This window comes from Erinaceus europaeus, chromosome 10, assembly GCF_950295315.1.
Source record: "Erinaceus europaeus chromosome 10, mEriEur2.1, whole genome shotgun sequence".
Taxonomy (NCBI): domain Eukaryota; kingdom Metazoa; phylum Chordata; class Mammalia; order Eulipotyphla; family Erinaceidae; genus Erinaceus; species Erinaceus europaeus.
This window is the reverse complement of record NC_080171.1, coordinates 11,518,929-11,534,449: the sequence shown is the minus strand read 5'-3', so window position 1 is coordinate 11,534,449 and position 15,521 is coordinate 11,518,929. Positions and strand designations below refer to the sequence as shown.

Sequence of the window (15,521 nt, the reverse complement as noted above, 5' to 3'; positions counted from 1 at the left end):
GTCTTTCTCTCCCCCCCTCTGTCTCCCCATCCTCTCTGTCCTATCCAACAACAATGGCAGCAGTAACAACAATAATGATAACAACAAAATAATAACAATGATAAACAACAAGGGCAACAAAAGGGGAAAAATTGCCTCCAGGAGCAGTGAATTCATAGTGCAGACGCTGAGCCCCAGAGATAACCGTGGAGGCAAAAAAAAAAAAATTATTGAATCAAAGATATTTATTTATTGAGTCAAAGATATTTTATTCCTAAGGTTTATTTTTAACTGAATTTTTAGAAGAGAAAGGGCTTTTTTTTGGGGGGGGGTGTTTGTTTTGTTTTGTTTTCAGTCAAGCCCAACATATGAGATGCGAAACCTTTCTCCTCCTGGAAAGTAGAGTCATTTTTGGAGATTCTACTATGACTTGTATGTTTGAATGAACTTGGGTATGAGATGCTTTTTGCTCTAAAGATGCTACTCTTTTATCACCTAACAATTAAGTCTCACTGTGTGTGTTTTTTTTTATACAAGTGAATTTGCACTTTCGACATGGTTTATCAGATGCTATTAATGAACTACTATTAAGGCTGCAAGGCTGCATTGCACGGGGCCTGATTACAGGGATTAAAGTGGTGTGTATTGGCTGACTGCTGCCCCCCCCCCAGCAGGAACCCTCACTCATAATTCCTGTGCATCTAGTCTCAGCAGGAGAAGATCGACAGCATTGAAGACCATGTCAACAGTGCTGCTGTGAATGTTGAAGAGGGAACCAAAAACCTGGGGAAGGTAAGATTCTGCCCCTGCTGACAAATCAGTGGTACTCAGGCTCCCAGGAACCTCTAGTATTAACCCAATTGATCTACTCTCTTTAATGTGAAGGCAAGCAGCAATTAAGGAAATAAGGAAGAAGAAATGACACATAGGCAGTGCAAGAAATCAATGGCTGTTGTAATATTCTCCGCGAAGACTCTTTATGTCGGGGCAGTAAAATTCACAGAGACAGCAAAACCAAAGCCATGCTAAAAGGCTTCCCATGGCACAGGGAAGTATTTATAGAGGCTCAGAGAGTAGAAAGAACTGCCAGACTCCAGCAGAGAGAGGGGAAAGGGCAAGAATGGGAACACATACGTGGAGTAGGATCCTCTGTTTTCTAGATCGTGTTGCTTCTAAACCCAGGTCCAGAACACGGAATGATCCCGGCGCGGTGTGGAGGCTCTGGCCTGTGACTGTATCCATCAGCCCCCTCCCCTCCCCAAACAGTCAGCGGACCGATTGTCGTGCACGTGAAATCAGTCCGTAGAGCCCACTCTCCGTAGTCCTTTTAAGCTCTGCGATCTGGAGGAACTGTAGTACCTGTGGCATCTTTCCTCCCCTTCACCTCCTCTCCCCCTGTAAGCTTAATTATATACCCAGAGTTAAAGAGGCATTGCCAGGAGGAACGGGAGGAAAATGCATCTCGCCACAGGGAGATATTCTCAACTCAATTTCTAAATTGATTTTTTTTTTTTTTACAGGCTGCAAAATACAAGCTGGCAGCTCTGCCTGTGGCAGGTGCACTCATCGGAGGAGTGGTAGGGGGTCCGATTGGGCTCCTCGCAGGCTTCAAAGTGGCAGGAATCGCAGCTGCACTTGGTGGTGGGGTGTTGGGCTTCACAGGTGGAAAATTGATACAAAGAAGGAAACAGAAAATGATGGAGGAGCTCGCTTCCAGCTGTCCGGACCTTCCTAGCCAAACTGACAGAAAATGCAGCTAAAAGCCAAAGTCGGCATTCGAGGTGGGGACACGTCTCCTCTGACGAGGGCTTGTGCTGCCGCCGGACACGAGTCAGCTCTTTCTGAATGTGATTCTGTCAGTACAGAGGCAGTAGATGCCTAAGAGGATTAAACCGTGACAAGCGGATATTATCTTGACGTGTATGGATGGGGCTGTTCGCCCCATGTTTGAGGTTGCAGAGCCTAGGCTGGGGATGTGTAGGGCTTGTGAGGTAAAGCTTAAAGTTGAGAATGCCCAGGAAAAGATTTTTGGCTGAAAACATGAAAAGTAAACCCACAGCTTTCATAAGGACTTGAAGTGTGGAAACATTGGGGACCCAAAGGCCGAGCATATCTGAGCATTTTGGCCTGTAAGTGAGGAGAAGAATGGCAGGTTCAGAACCTGTCTTACAGGACAGTGAAATCAGGGCCTCTGGGGGCACAAGGTGAACCACAGAATAGTGCATTTGGTAAAGCAGCTATTTCTCAGTAAAGAAAACTAATAGTATAAGGAGATGCAAAGAGAGGCCCACCTACTCTTCCTACTATCTTCATTTGTGACCCCCAGCTGCTTTTCTGAACTTTTCTTTCTGCCTCTTTCGAAATAATAACAATAAAATAATCTTAACTCATAGGAGACTTATTAAACCAGTCACAAAGCTTCCTTCGTTAGCAGGGCTCTTCATAACTCAGAGACCCTATGCCCTCTGCCTCCTTCCTCTTGGAATTTCTTAAACTTCATTATTTTTGTCATTTTAAAAAAAATCAATGATTTATAGTGGTTACAATATTGTAAGTTGCTTTTTTTTCCCCCCAGAGCACTGCTCATATCTGGCTTACGGTGGTACAGGGGATTGAGCCTGGGACCTCAGAGTCTCCGGGAAGAGAGTCTTTTGCATAACCATTATGCCAGCACCCCTGTACACTCCCTTGTAGTTCTGAAAAGTTCTTTGGTTCCTGTTGTAAGTTCTACACATAAGCAGTGAGGACTCTTCTGTTTCTCTGTATTATCTCCCACCTCTTTTCATTCTACCTTGTAGCCAGCCATTAGAAAGGGAGAAATGAGGGACCTCCAAATACCTCCAACATTGTTAAGAGTTTGAACAAAATAATAATAATAAGCAGGGGAAAGTAAAGGTCCTATGTTGGGGGACTTGTGGACTTGAAGGGGTTGATAGATCTGCTCTAGGGGGCGTCTCTGGCCCTCGGGAAGTATTTCAGGCCCGAGTGCTGCCCTGGTGTAGTGGCTGTGAACATGGGCTCCGAGGCAGGAGAGCTTTAGGTTCAAACCCCCGGAAGCCAGAGGTTTACCCCTGGGGGGGGGGGGAGTATTTCAGGGCGGCCTTTGCCCCTGCTAAGAACTGACCCTCTACCTCACTCAGTTAGTGATCACCTTTGCCCCAGGATTTGCTCTCAAGATTCAGTCTGAATGAATGGCAAGTGGTGTTAATCCCAACACCTGACAGTGACGGCAGGCACAGTGCAGCCCAACCCAAGTGTCCAGTCAAACAGCAGAAAGGCCCTAGTTGGGGGTGTGGGGGGTGTGGTGGGGGAGAGTTTACAGTCACAAGCAACCGCGTGTGTGCTATCCAGGAACTCACGGGAACCAGGAAGAAGCCGCCATTGCCTTACTCTTCACAGGAAGGGCACCTGAGGCACAAACAGACTGAGCTCCTCTGCTCCACTTAGGAGCCAAGCAGATTGGCATAGACTCTATAATCACTGGTGTCCATGGCTGCCTCTTACTCCTGTGTTAAACCTAAAATGACCTTTCTCTTTCAGACTTCCTGATTCTCAACAATGAACTCCAAATCAGTATCCGATGTCAGTTACCTGTAAGATCGGGATCATTGTTTGCATTCCATGTTTCCCCAATTTACTGGCCCTCCCTGCTCCTTTCTTTACCTTGGAAGATTTAAATCTGAACGAGAATCAGAATTACCCAGTATGTTTATTTAAAACAAGATTCCCAGGGGAGTTGGACGGTAGCGCCATAAAAGCACAAGGACCTGTGGAAGGATCCGGGTTTGAGCTCCCCACCTGCAGGGGAGTCGCTTCACAGGCAGTGAAGCAGGTCTGCAGGTGTCTGTCTTTCTCTCCCCCCTCTCTGTCTTCCCCTCCTCTCTCCATTTCTCTCTGTCCTATCTGAAAATGATGACAACAATAGCAATAATAACTACAACAATAAAAAATCACGAAGGCAACAAAAGGGAAAATAAATAAATATAAAAAATAAAAACATATGTAAAAAATTTTAAAAAATAAAATAAGACTCCCGGGGCCAGGTGGTGGCACACCTGGCTGAATGCACGTTACTAAGCACAGAGACCCTGGTTCAAGCCCCTGGCCCTCAACTGCAGGGATGAAGATTGTTGAGTGAAGCAGTGCGGCAGGTGTCTCCTCTCCTCTCCCCGTTCCATCTCAGCTTCTCTGTCTCTATTCAACAAATGAGTGAATAAAAGATATTCCTAAATTCAGTCTGTAGGGTGATTAGAATAATGTCCAGTTCAGACACATCAGCTAAATTTATACACTGGAGATACACAGTTAAATCAAGATTCAACTGTGTGGGCAGGGGTACTAGCAAAATGGTTTTGTTAAAGAGGCTCTCGTGCCTGAGGCTCCAAAGTCCCAGGTTCAATTCCCCACATCACCATAAGCCAGAGCTGAGCAGTGCTCTGGTAAAAATAATAATAATACACTGGTATCATTGAATTTTATATAGTTTCTAGTATATACTCTTCAACATGGCCTGGTCATCATCACTGTATATTAATACTCCGCCAACCCAGAATTGACGTGCTTTTAGCCTGTCCTCTGAGCAACACTGGGGATTCATAATTCAGGCTGGTTTCACATCATCGTCTAAAGGAGGCATGGACTGAAGCTTACATTTGGTTTGGAGAGCTCACCAGTTCTTCTCCTTCTTCTCCTTCTCCTTCTCCTTCTCCTCCTTCTCCTCCTTCTTCTGCTTCTGCTTCTTCCTCCTTCTCCTCCTCCTTCTTCTTTCTTCATTTTCTTCTTCTTTCTTCTCCTCCTCCTCTTTCTTCTCCTTTCTCCTTTTCCTCCTCCTCATCTTCCTCCTCCTCTTCTTCTTCCTTCTCCTCTTCCTCCTCCTCTTTCCCTTCCTCTTCCTCCTCCTCCTTCCATTTTATTTATAACTGATCTGGAGCAGGGCTCCAGTATACACATTAAGGCTTCTGAGCTCTCCTACTCATCAAGACTGGGACATTACTCTAGCAGCCTTCATGCTTAAACAGAAGTAAACCCCCCCCCTTATTTTTCTTCCTTCTTTTTTCTTTTTTTGCCACAGGAGTTCTCATGAGGGCTTGGTGCCTGCATGAGGACTCCCCCAGTTTTGATGGCCACATGTTTATATTTTCCTTCCCCTCCCCTTTCTTTTGGAAAGAAAGCATGAGAGAGAGAAATCGGAAGGGCAGCGGGGAGGGAAAAGAGGGTGAGAGGCAGCTGGAACGCGGTCTGTTCCCCAGTGCTCACGAAACTCCTTGCCTGCAGGTGGAGCCCAGGGCTTGGAACTTTGGTCCTTGTGCCTGGTAATGTGCACTTTACCTGCTGAGCCACCATCAGCCAACAAGTTATATTGTCCTTTAAAAAATTTTTATAGGGGCCGGGTGGTGGCACACCCAGGTTTGAGCTCCCGGTCCCCACCTGTAGGGGGAAAGCTTCACAAATGGTGAAGCAGGGCTGCAGGTGTCTCTCTGTCTCTCTCCCCCTCAGTTATCCCCTTCCCTCTCCATTTCTGGCTGTCTCTATCTAATAAATAAAGATTAAAAAAATAAAAGTCTTATAAATTTTTTTCATAAACACCATTCCACAACCAAAATACTGTATATATTATTTAAAAATTTTATAATAAAAAATTATCTAGAAATTATATCTGATTTCTCCATAATAGATCTTAATAAGCCAGCTTTTAGTAGAAATTTCTAGAACTGTATAGTGATATAAAGTATCCACAAGTATAAATTAATATGACACAGAAACTGATCTTAAAATTAAATGTCCTAATTACAAGGTTAAATTCACTTTCTCTATGATTCATGTCTTATTTTTACTGTGATGACTGAGAATATAGGGAATATTTGTTTTTTTAATTGTATTAGTGTTTTAATAATGATTGATAAGATTGTAGGACAAAGGGAGGACAATTTCATATAATTCCTACCACCAGAGTTCCATATCCCATCCCCTCCATTAGAGGTTTCCCTATTCTTTATCCCTCTGGGAGTATGAGCCCAGAAACTTTAGGGGAGCAGAATGTGGGAGGTCTGGCTTCTGTAATTGCTTCTCTTCTGGACATGGGTGTTGGCAGATGGATCCTTACCTCCCAGCCTGTTTCTGTCTTTCTCTAGTGGGATAGGGCTCTGGAGAGATATATTTTCAGCCATATTTTCTGTCAGGCAGGTTTACTTTGAAATTACACATGCCACTTGTCATGCAGTTGTATAGAAAGAGAGAAAGGGAGAAAAAAGAAAGGAAGAAAGGAGAGAAAACTTTTTTTCTCACAAAGTATCCCGTAGCCTCAAAGATTTTAATGGTGGCCAGTGGAGACGTACTTCATAGCAAATTTGATCTTTAAATGATAAAATTAAAAGTGTACACTTCCCACCCACCTAACCTACTACAGCTGTTCCGATATCCATATGGGCTAATCAGCACTTAAGCACTGCTTTTATATTTAATATAAATACGAATTCTAATAGTAGTGCTCTTACCTTTACTACTCTTTTTCCCTCCTTGTCCTGGGGCTCAAACCTAGTGCTTCATACATACACATGCACTGTGCCAAAGCCGTGCTTTTAAAAACAGTTTGCCACAACTACAGAGCCAAATGACTGTTTCTCTTTAGTGCCTTTGGGAAGCCGTGCACATGGCGCAGTGAAGCTAGTGTCACTTAGCACATTTTTGAAGTGATTAAAAACTGTCTCCAGGGGTCCGGGTGGTGGCGCACCTGGTTGAGCACACGTATTACAACGCTCAAGGACACGGGTTCGATCCCCCGGTCCCCACTTGCAGGGGGGAAGCTTTGCGAGTGCTGGAGCAGTGCTGCAGGTGTCTCTCTGTCTCCCTGTCTATCGCCCACTTCCCTCTTGATTTCTGGCTGTCTCTATCTAATAAATAAAGATTTTTTTTTAATTAAAAAATAAAGTTGTCTCCAGTGGTCTGGGGAGGTGGCACAGTGGATAGAGCACTGGACTCTCAACCATGAGGTCCCAAGTTCAATCCCTGGTACCACGTGTACCAGAGTGATGTCTGGTTCTTTCTCTCTGTCCGCCTTTCTCATGAATAGATAATTTCTTTTTTTAAAAAGTTGTCTCCATGTCTATTACTCCTAAGTTATAAATACTTGTCCTTATCACCTTTCCTCTGTACCTTCCTCAATTTTTACTCCTTTTGTTTGTGTTTCTCTGGGGCCTCATGCCGGCACTATGAATCCACTGCTCCTGATGGCCATTTTTTCCCATTATATTTGATAGGACAGAGAGAAGTTGAGAGAGGAGGGGGAGATAGAATGCTAGATACTTGCAGACCTGCTTCTCTGCTTCTGAAGCTTCCTCCCTGCGGGTGGGGTCTGGGGGCCGGAACCCAGATCCTTGCAATGCTCTTTGTGCTTAGTACTAGGAGCACTTAACCAGGTGCACCATGGCCCGGCCACTTCAGTTTTCACTCTTCTGCTGGCTTCTTGGCTCTCCTACTGCACCAAAGCCCGACACCTAAGGATGCCCACCAATGGGCTTTGCTGATGAGAGTTGCTAACAGGTTGCAATGACACTGAGTGGCGGAAAGGGAGACTCCTCCAAGTCCACGCACGCACTGCGTTGCCAGCCTACCCATAAATGCCCTAGGAGGTTTGCACAGAAGTAAGGAGGGAATATGGGTTATGTCAGAGAAACTGAGGAAACCCATAAATTACAGGATACATTTTTTTTCTCCAGTGAAATCACACAGAAAGCAAACAAAGCCAGGCTTGGTGTTAACTTCAGTTTTATTTATTTTACCAAAGCATGACTCAACTCTGAGGATTGAACCAAGGGCCTTTGGTGCCTCAGGCATGGAGGTCTTTTTTCGCATAAGCTCTGTGCTATCTCCGCAGTCTTCTTTGTGTTAACTTTAATAATGAAAAGATCTGTCTCAAGGTTCCTTTTGTCATTCATTGTTGCTACTTAGTCTTTTGGGCAGACGTAGGGAGGGGAAAAAATATACAGATACTTGAGGAAAACGTTCTGCTGTGAAATGGATGTCGTCTCTTGAAATGGACGTCGTTTCTTGTTCTTCTTCTAGCGTTTGCCCTTCTTCCGTAGCCAGTCAACAGCGTCAGGTTGAGCCTGATGTAAAGTTTCGAGACCTCCTTTGAATCTGGAGAGGTGGCAGTCGTTGACTATGTGGGTCATAGTCTGTCTGGAGCCTCAGGGGCAGTTCGGGTCGTCTCTGGCTCCCCAGCGATGGAACATAGCGGCGCACCGGCCATGGCCTGTTCCATAGCGATTGAGGAGGGCCCAGTCATAACGTGCCAGGTCAAAGCCGGGTGGACGCTCGCAGGGGTCTGTGATGAGGTGTTTCTTTCTTGTAATTAAGTAGAACACGACTATGTTTCTCAAGTATTTATGGGTGTTAGACAGTGTTCTGAAGTTCTCAAAGGCCTAATGAAAGGCAGGGAAGCTTTCCTCCTGACCCAAATGAATTAAGAGCTCAGATTCTCTTTGCGTTTTTCCTGACATTTCATTTCATATATAACAGGTGGTCCTCATTAGGTTCATTAACTTAATTCCAGTTTCAAGCCCTCGGTCCCCACCTGCAGGGTGAAAGCTTCATGAGTGGTGAAACAGGACTGTGGTCTCTCTTTCTTTTTTTATTTATTTTTGCTTCTAGGGTTATCACTGGGGCTCAACACTGGCACTACGAATCCACTGCTCCTGGCAGCCACTTTTTTTCCATTTTATTGGATAGGATAGAGAGAAATTGAGAGAGGAGGGGGATAGACAGAGGAAGAGAGAAAGGTATGTATCTGCAGACCTGCTTCATGAGCGATGAAGCAACTCCCTACAGGTGGGGAGCCGGGTGCTCGAACCAGGATCCTTGAGTGGGTCCTTGCAATTCATACTATGTGCACTTAACCTGGTGTGCCCAACCCAACCCAATCTTTTTCCCTATCTGCTCCTCTCTTCTCAGTTTCTATTTCTATCCAATAATAAAATAAATAAAAAGTATTTCTTAGTGATCCGGGAGGTGGCGCAGTGGATAAGGCATTGGACTCTCAAGCATGAGGTCCTGAGCTCAATCCCCAGTGGCACATGGACCAGAATGATGTCTGGTTCTTTCTCTCTCGCCTATCATTTCTCATGAATCAATAAATAAAATGTTCAAAAAAAGGATTTCTTAGAGCTCAGTGATCACCATTTGACAATTTAACTGAAAATAAACCATTCCACAAGAATAATCTTAAGATTTTCCTGGGTCTACCTACAAATAGGTATCAAACATCTTTTTTGGGGGGGTTGAATTTCTGTAATACTTCATTTTACAAAATTAGTCAGCAGGCAGTCGGGCAGTAGCACAGCGGGTTAAGAGCATGTGACATAAAGCGCAAGGACCAGCGTAAGAATCCCGGTTCCAGCCCCCAGCTCCCCACCTGCAGGGGCGTCGCTTCACAAGCCATGAAGCAGGTCTGCAGGTGTCTGTCTTTCTCTCCCCCTCTGTCTTCCCCTCCTCTCTCCATTTCTCTCTGTCCTATCCAACAACGACGACATCAATAACAGCTACAACAAGGGCAACAAAAGGGAATGAATAAATATTTTAAAAATAAAAAACAAGTGGTCCGGGAGGTGGCGCAGAGGTAAAGCACTGGACTCTCAAGCGTGAGGTCCCAAGTTCAATCCCCGGCAGCACATGTACCAGAGTGATGTCTGGTTCTTTCTCTCTCTCCTATCTCATAAATAAAATCTTAAAAAAAAAAATAAATAAATAAAACATAAATTAGTCAACTGAGCTGTATTTACGCTCTTGAATGGACCTAAAACTTGTGACATTGAATTCCTTAGCCTTCCAAACAATGTTAGCATTGTCACTTGCGCAGCTGACAGCCAAAGCATGTGGGTTTTCTTAGGCAAAGATAGTCCCATCTTGAATGAATGACTGTCTAGTTGTATAAGAAGTTGGGCTAATAAATAAGAAAAAAAAATCTCAATTCTTGAGATTTTTTCCTATTAAAATTAATCACCAACAAGATCTTTACCTGGGTTTCATTAGTTAAGCCTCCTAACAATATTTGCTGTTTTATTGTTTTAAAAATTGATGTTAATAAGGATAAGAAAAAATGAATCCACCGGTGAGAGTTCTTACAGATTCTGTAAATCTTACTAAACTTGTTTATTATGTTGCCAAGTGCTGATTGTGTAAAGAATCATGCAATAAACTCATTCAATCAAAACTTAACTGGATACCTGTTTTATATTGTGTCAAGGCCATGCATAGAATAATTATCAAATCTATAGAATTTACCTTGTGAACTATTCAGGGTAATAAGTTTAGACACACGAAACAAACAAAACCTGGGAAGTACAAAGGAGGAAGAGAGGAAGGAATGTGGACACCAGACAGAGTGACCAGCCCTGGCTGAAAAGGAAGGAGACTGATTCATAGAACGTGGTCTTTGGGCCATCCTCCAAGGAACAAAAATGACTGACCGTAATCAAATGGGCTAATGGGCCCATAACTGCACAGTCATAACACGAAAGAATCGTTACTTAGAGAAAAAACAGAGAATCAAATGTTGACATGCACTCATACCCCCGTCTGTTTCTTTCTTTCTTTTTGTTTTAAATTTATTTATTGGGGATTAGTAGTTTACAGTCAAAAGTAAAATACAGAGGTTTATACGTGTGTAACATTTCTCAGTTTTCCACAAAACAATTCAACCCCACTAGAGGTCCTCCTCTGGCATCATTTTCCAGGAACTGAACCCCGCCCGCACTCCCCTACCCCAGTCTTTGACTTGATGCAATACACCAACTCCAGTTCAAGTTCTGCTTTGTGTTTTCCCTTCTCATCTTGTTTTTCAACTTTTGCCTATGACTGAGATCATCCCATACTCATCCTTCTATTTCTTTTTCTTGTTTTAAAATTTTTTTCAATTTCTTTATTGGGGGATTAATGTTTTACATAAGACAGTAAATACAATACTTTGTGCGTGCATAGCATTTCTCAGTTTTCCACATAACAATACAACCCCTACTGGGTTGTACTCTTCCCATCCTTTTGTTTCTGACTTATCTCACTTAACATGATTCAAGAGAGAAACCTAGAGCCAAAAATGAATGTTATGAATGGTTATGTTGATTAGATAAAAATACAGATTAAAGTGCTCGATTTTTTTAATGTTTATTTATTCCCTTTGGTTGCCCTTGTTGTTTTATTGTTGTAGTTATTACTGTTGTTGATGTCATCATTGTTGGATAGAACAGAGAGAAATGGAGAGAGGAGGAGAAGACAGAGAGGGAGAGAGAAAGAAAGACACCTGCAGACCTGCTTCACTGCCTGTAAAGTGACTCCCCTGCAGGTGGGGAGCTGGGGGCTCGAACTGGGATCCTTATGCTGGTCCTTGCGCTTTGTGCCACGTGCGCTTAACCTGCTGCACTATCGCCCAACTCCCTGCTTGTTTGTATTGCATCTGTATTTGTTTAAAGGAATTTATGTATTGATTTGTATCAGATAAAACTTAAAACATCCCGAATTTGTTTCATCTTTGTTGCCAGGGGAACAAAGTGAGAAACCTCACCTTTCCCTGGGTCACGTTTCCCTGGAGTATTTGGCATACCTGCTGCCTTTTCCTACAGGTGGGAAAAGATTTGTGCTTTCTTTTCTGCTCTGCTGTCCTCCTCTTGATATTGAATGTCTGCTTTTGTTTTTTTCTTTCCTGCTATTCACTCCATAAATATTTATTGAAAACCCACTGAGAAAATAAGTCATGAAATCTGCCTTTCAGTGTCCAAGACTGTCTGGCTGAGCTTCATTGATGGGAGACAGACGACCCGGGACTCATGGTTGAGCTGTAGGCAGTATCTCTTTATTCATGCAGGACGCAGCACAATCTATACCAAGCTAAACTAAACTCTAAACTACTCATCTAAAGTACCCTAAAACTCACAGTGCTGTCTTTATATATACTTGCCAACTAGGGTGGAAACAGGATGTGACATAGAGAGGGTGGAGAGAAAAGTGACTGGTGAAAATCAGAGTGTGACAAGGAGAGGGGGTGGAGCAGGTGAGAATTCTTGCCCTGGAGGGAAGGTGGTGCTTGTTAACAGAGGTTATGTAAATAGAATGAAGTGGTTATGTAAATAGAATAGTGTTAAGCAGGGGGGATTTAAACCAAATGAAACAGAAGGAGTTTTTAAAAGCATACCAACACAAGACCTCTATGGTCTAGTTTCCCATCTCTGCTTGAATATTTCTTGACCAGTGTGATTCAGTGGTTCTCAGTTTCATCTGCTAATGTTGCAGTGCTGTACGATTTCATGGTAAAATTCTCTTCTTTGTGGTGGTATGAACTACCCAACTAGACCATGCCATCTACTTGTAGGCTGATGAGAAATGGGGGGAACTAAATGGCTGAGTGACACCCAGATAATAGCATGTGTTTTCTGCCGTCTGTCAGGGATGTGCATTGAAATGGGAAGCTCAGTACTTTTTAATTTTTTTAACTAATTAATTATTATTGGATAGAGACAGAGAAATTGAGAGGGTATAGGAGAAATAAGAGAGGGAGACAGAGAGACATGAAGCTTTCACTGTGAAGGTGGAGACCAGAGACTTGAACCCAGGTCCTTGTACACTATAGTGTGTGTGTGTGTGTGTGTGTGCGCGCGCGTGCGTGTGTGCGAGGTCCTTGTACACTATAGTGTGTGTGTGTGTGTGTGCATGCGCTTAACCAGGTATGTCACCACCTGGCCCCCTCAATACTTTATTTTTTTTGCCTCCAGGATTATTGCTGAGGCTTGGTGCCTGTACTACGAACCCACTGCTCCTGGAGGCTCTTTTTCCATTTTATTTCATAGGACAGAGAGAAACTGAGAGAGGAGGGTGAGATGGGGAAAAGAAAGATAAGACACCTGCAGACCTGCTTCACCACTTGTGAAGCGACCCCTGCAGGTGGGGAGTGGGGGCTGGAACCTGGTTCCTTGTGTCCCCCCCAAAAAAAACTATTTCTTATTCCAATTAAAAATCATTACTTGGAAGAGAGAAAATGTAGGACTTGAATAGCTGAAAGAATGATGTGGGGTAATTGGACTTACCCTCTGTTTTACCAAAGGATTGATGGGGCCACACAGTAGGGACCCCAAGAGGATTTCTAATTGCTGGCTCAGCATTAAGACAGTTCAGCAACAGAAGCAAGCAGAATCCAGATAGTAGAATTAAGCAAAGGTAGGGCTGAAATGGAAAGATCTGGGACAAGATTTGAACCCACTCCTGTGACACTCAGGTTGATATACTTACTCTGGCAATGTCTCAGTGAGCTCACAGTGTTCAGCATTCATGAAATGTTTTAAAATTTTCATTATCCTTATTTATTGGATAGAGACAGCCAGAAATTGAGAGGCTAGGAGGAGACAGAGAGAGCGAGAGACAATGAGACACCTGCAACACTGCTTCACCACTCACAAAGTGCTGCCCCTGCAGATGGGGGCCAGGGGCTTGAACCCAGGTCCTTGTGCATTGTAACATGTGAGCTCAACTAGGTGCGCCACCACGCGGCCCCAAATTGACTAATTTTTCATTACTACCAAGATAGTGTGTCTGCTTTGTGTAGGTGAGCTATCTTGCAAGTCTACTGATTGCTTTTAACCTTCTATCCTAATAGCTAACAGATCCTAAGAGTTTTAGCCTCCAATGGATTAAAATGATGCCAGGAGAGTGTCGCCTCCACAGTGGGGGACACTTTGGTGCTGTGGTATTCCTTCCTCTCTCTTATGTTTGAAGTCAGCCTGCAACAGTGAATGCCAGACAATCAATGACAGGAAGGGGAAAAAAAGGGGGGGGGGACTAAATAACATTTAATCACACCTTTGTAATGAGAACATCAGATACTTGGGAGTTTGTAAATAGATGAGCTGTCAAAGTCCATTCCATTTCTGGTGATGCATTCTATATGTATATATAATATTTGTTTATTCCCTTTTGTTTCCCTTGTTTTATTCTTGTAGTTATTATTGATGTCGTCATTGTTGGATAGGACAGAGAGAAATGGAGAGAGGAGGGGAAGACAGAGAGGGGGAGAGAAAGACAGACACCTGCAGACCTGCTTCACCACTTGTGAAGTGACTCCCCTGCAGGTGGGGAGCTGGGGGCTCAAACTGGGATCCTTACAGCCAGTCCTTGAGTTTTGCACCATGTGCTTAACCCGCTGCGCTCCCACCTGGCTCCCAGTATGCATTCTTGACCTTATTCTTTGCCTCCCTTAAGCTTTAGCCTCTTGGGTTTCTGGAACACCACGATAAAAAAGTTCCAGCTTCCAGCTCATTCACATGGTGATAAGGAAAGGAGTTGTATGGATTTCTTTTTTCATTATCTTTATTTTTATTGGATAGACAGCCAGAAATTGAGAAGAATGGGGAGACAGGGAGAGAGACAGAGAGACACCTGCAACACTTCTTCACCACTTGTGAAGGTTTCCCTCTGCAGGGGCTCGAACCTGGGTCTTTGCACACTGTAACATGTGCGCTCAACCAGGTGCGCCACCACCCGGCCCTGGTGTATGGACTTCTAATGTTGTATCAGGCTGGATACCCTAAAACATATAATGGGCCATAGAATCACAGGGTACTAACTGTCCTAGGTCTTAATTAAAGAACAGAACCAGGGAGTCAGGCGGCAGCACAGCGGGTTAAGCACAGGTGGCGCAAAGTGCAAGGACCGGCATAAGGATCCTGGTTGGAGCCCCCAGCTCCCCATCTGCAGGGGAGTCGCTTCACAGGTGGTGAAGCAGGTCTGTAGGTGTCTAGCTTTCTCTCCTCCTCCTCTCTCCATTTCTCTGTCCTATCCGACGATGGCATCAATAACAACAATAACGACAACAATAAAAAACAAGGGCAACAAAATGAAATTAATAAGTAAGGGAGCATTTTGGAGAAATCACTTGTAAGATGCCCTAGTGATTTCAAAACAAAGTGTGTAAGAGCAGACCACTTTTCTGTCATTGTATTTTCACGAGGGAGTTTTGGTCATCCAGTTAGAGGCAAGATTGGAGTTACCAGTTCATACAACTTCCCATTTTGAGTCAAGTATAATTAAATAATCTAAAAATGAACTTTAAGACTAGAAAAGCTTGTTATTCTGAGCAAAATGTTCACAATATGTTAGTTCTGACAAAGTGAATTAGGAAAAATAAAGTCTCCAATATAGAAGCATTTTGTAAATGTAGTTTTATTACTTGGAAATACATACAAAAATTCATACACAGCTAAAAAAAACAGTTTCCAATCTAAGGTCCTATCCCACCTGTTTTAGAGAACATGTAAAAGCTACAGTCAGCAAGACAAACAAAACTTAAACCCCGAAACAGCTTTGTCTTCAGGGGTCTTTAAGTGTTGATCACCGATTTATCTTCTAATATACCTATCTCAATCTTTTCCTCTGCTGACATTTCAGTTTGCTTCATGAGATGTGTTATTTCAGAAACACAGTTAAGGCCAATGAATATAATTACTTTGAAAATTGAAATACTGTTTGTCCATTACCGGTTAACTGTCAGTTTGTATCTTTCTTGG

At 43.4% G+C, this 15,521-nt stretch overlaps 1 protein-coding gene across 3 annotated transcripts in view; it reads left to right on the top strand.

Annotated features, from left to right (window-relative positions):
- Window positions 1-6,668, top strand: part of STX17 (syntaxin 17) — a 75,250-nt gene extending 68,582 nt beyond the window's left edge. For 2 of the 3 annotated variants that reach the window (XM_060199102.1, XM_007525530.3), the window contains 2 exons: window positions 685-771; window positions 1,500-2,388. In XM_060199102.1, the coding sequence (XP_060055085.1) occupies window positions 685-771; window positions 1,500-1,739 (327 nt within the window). In that variant the 3' untranslated portion in view covers window positions 1,740-2,388. Of the gene's footprint in view, window positions 1-684; window positions 772-1,499; window positions 2,389-3,519 lie in introns of those variants that run through there. The other variant, XM_060199103.1, reaches the window with a different exon arrangement.
- The last annotated feature ends 8,853 nt before the right edge of the window (window positions 6,669-15,521 follow it).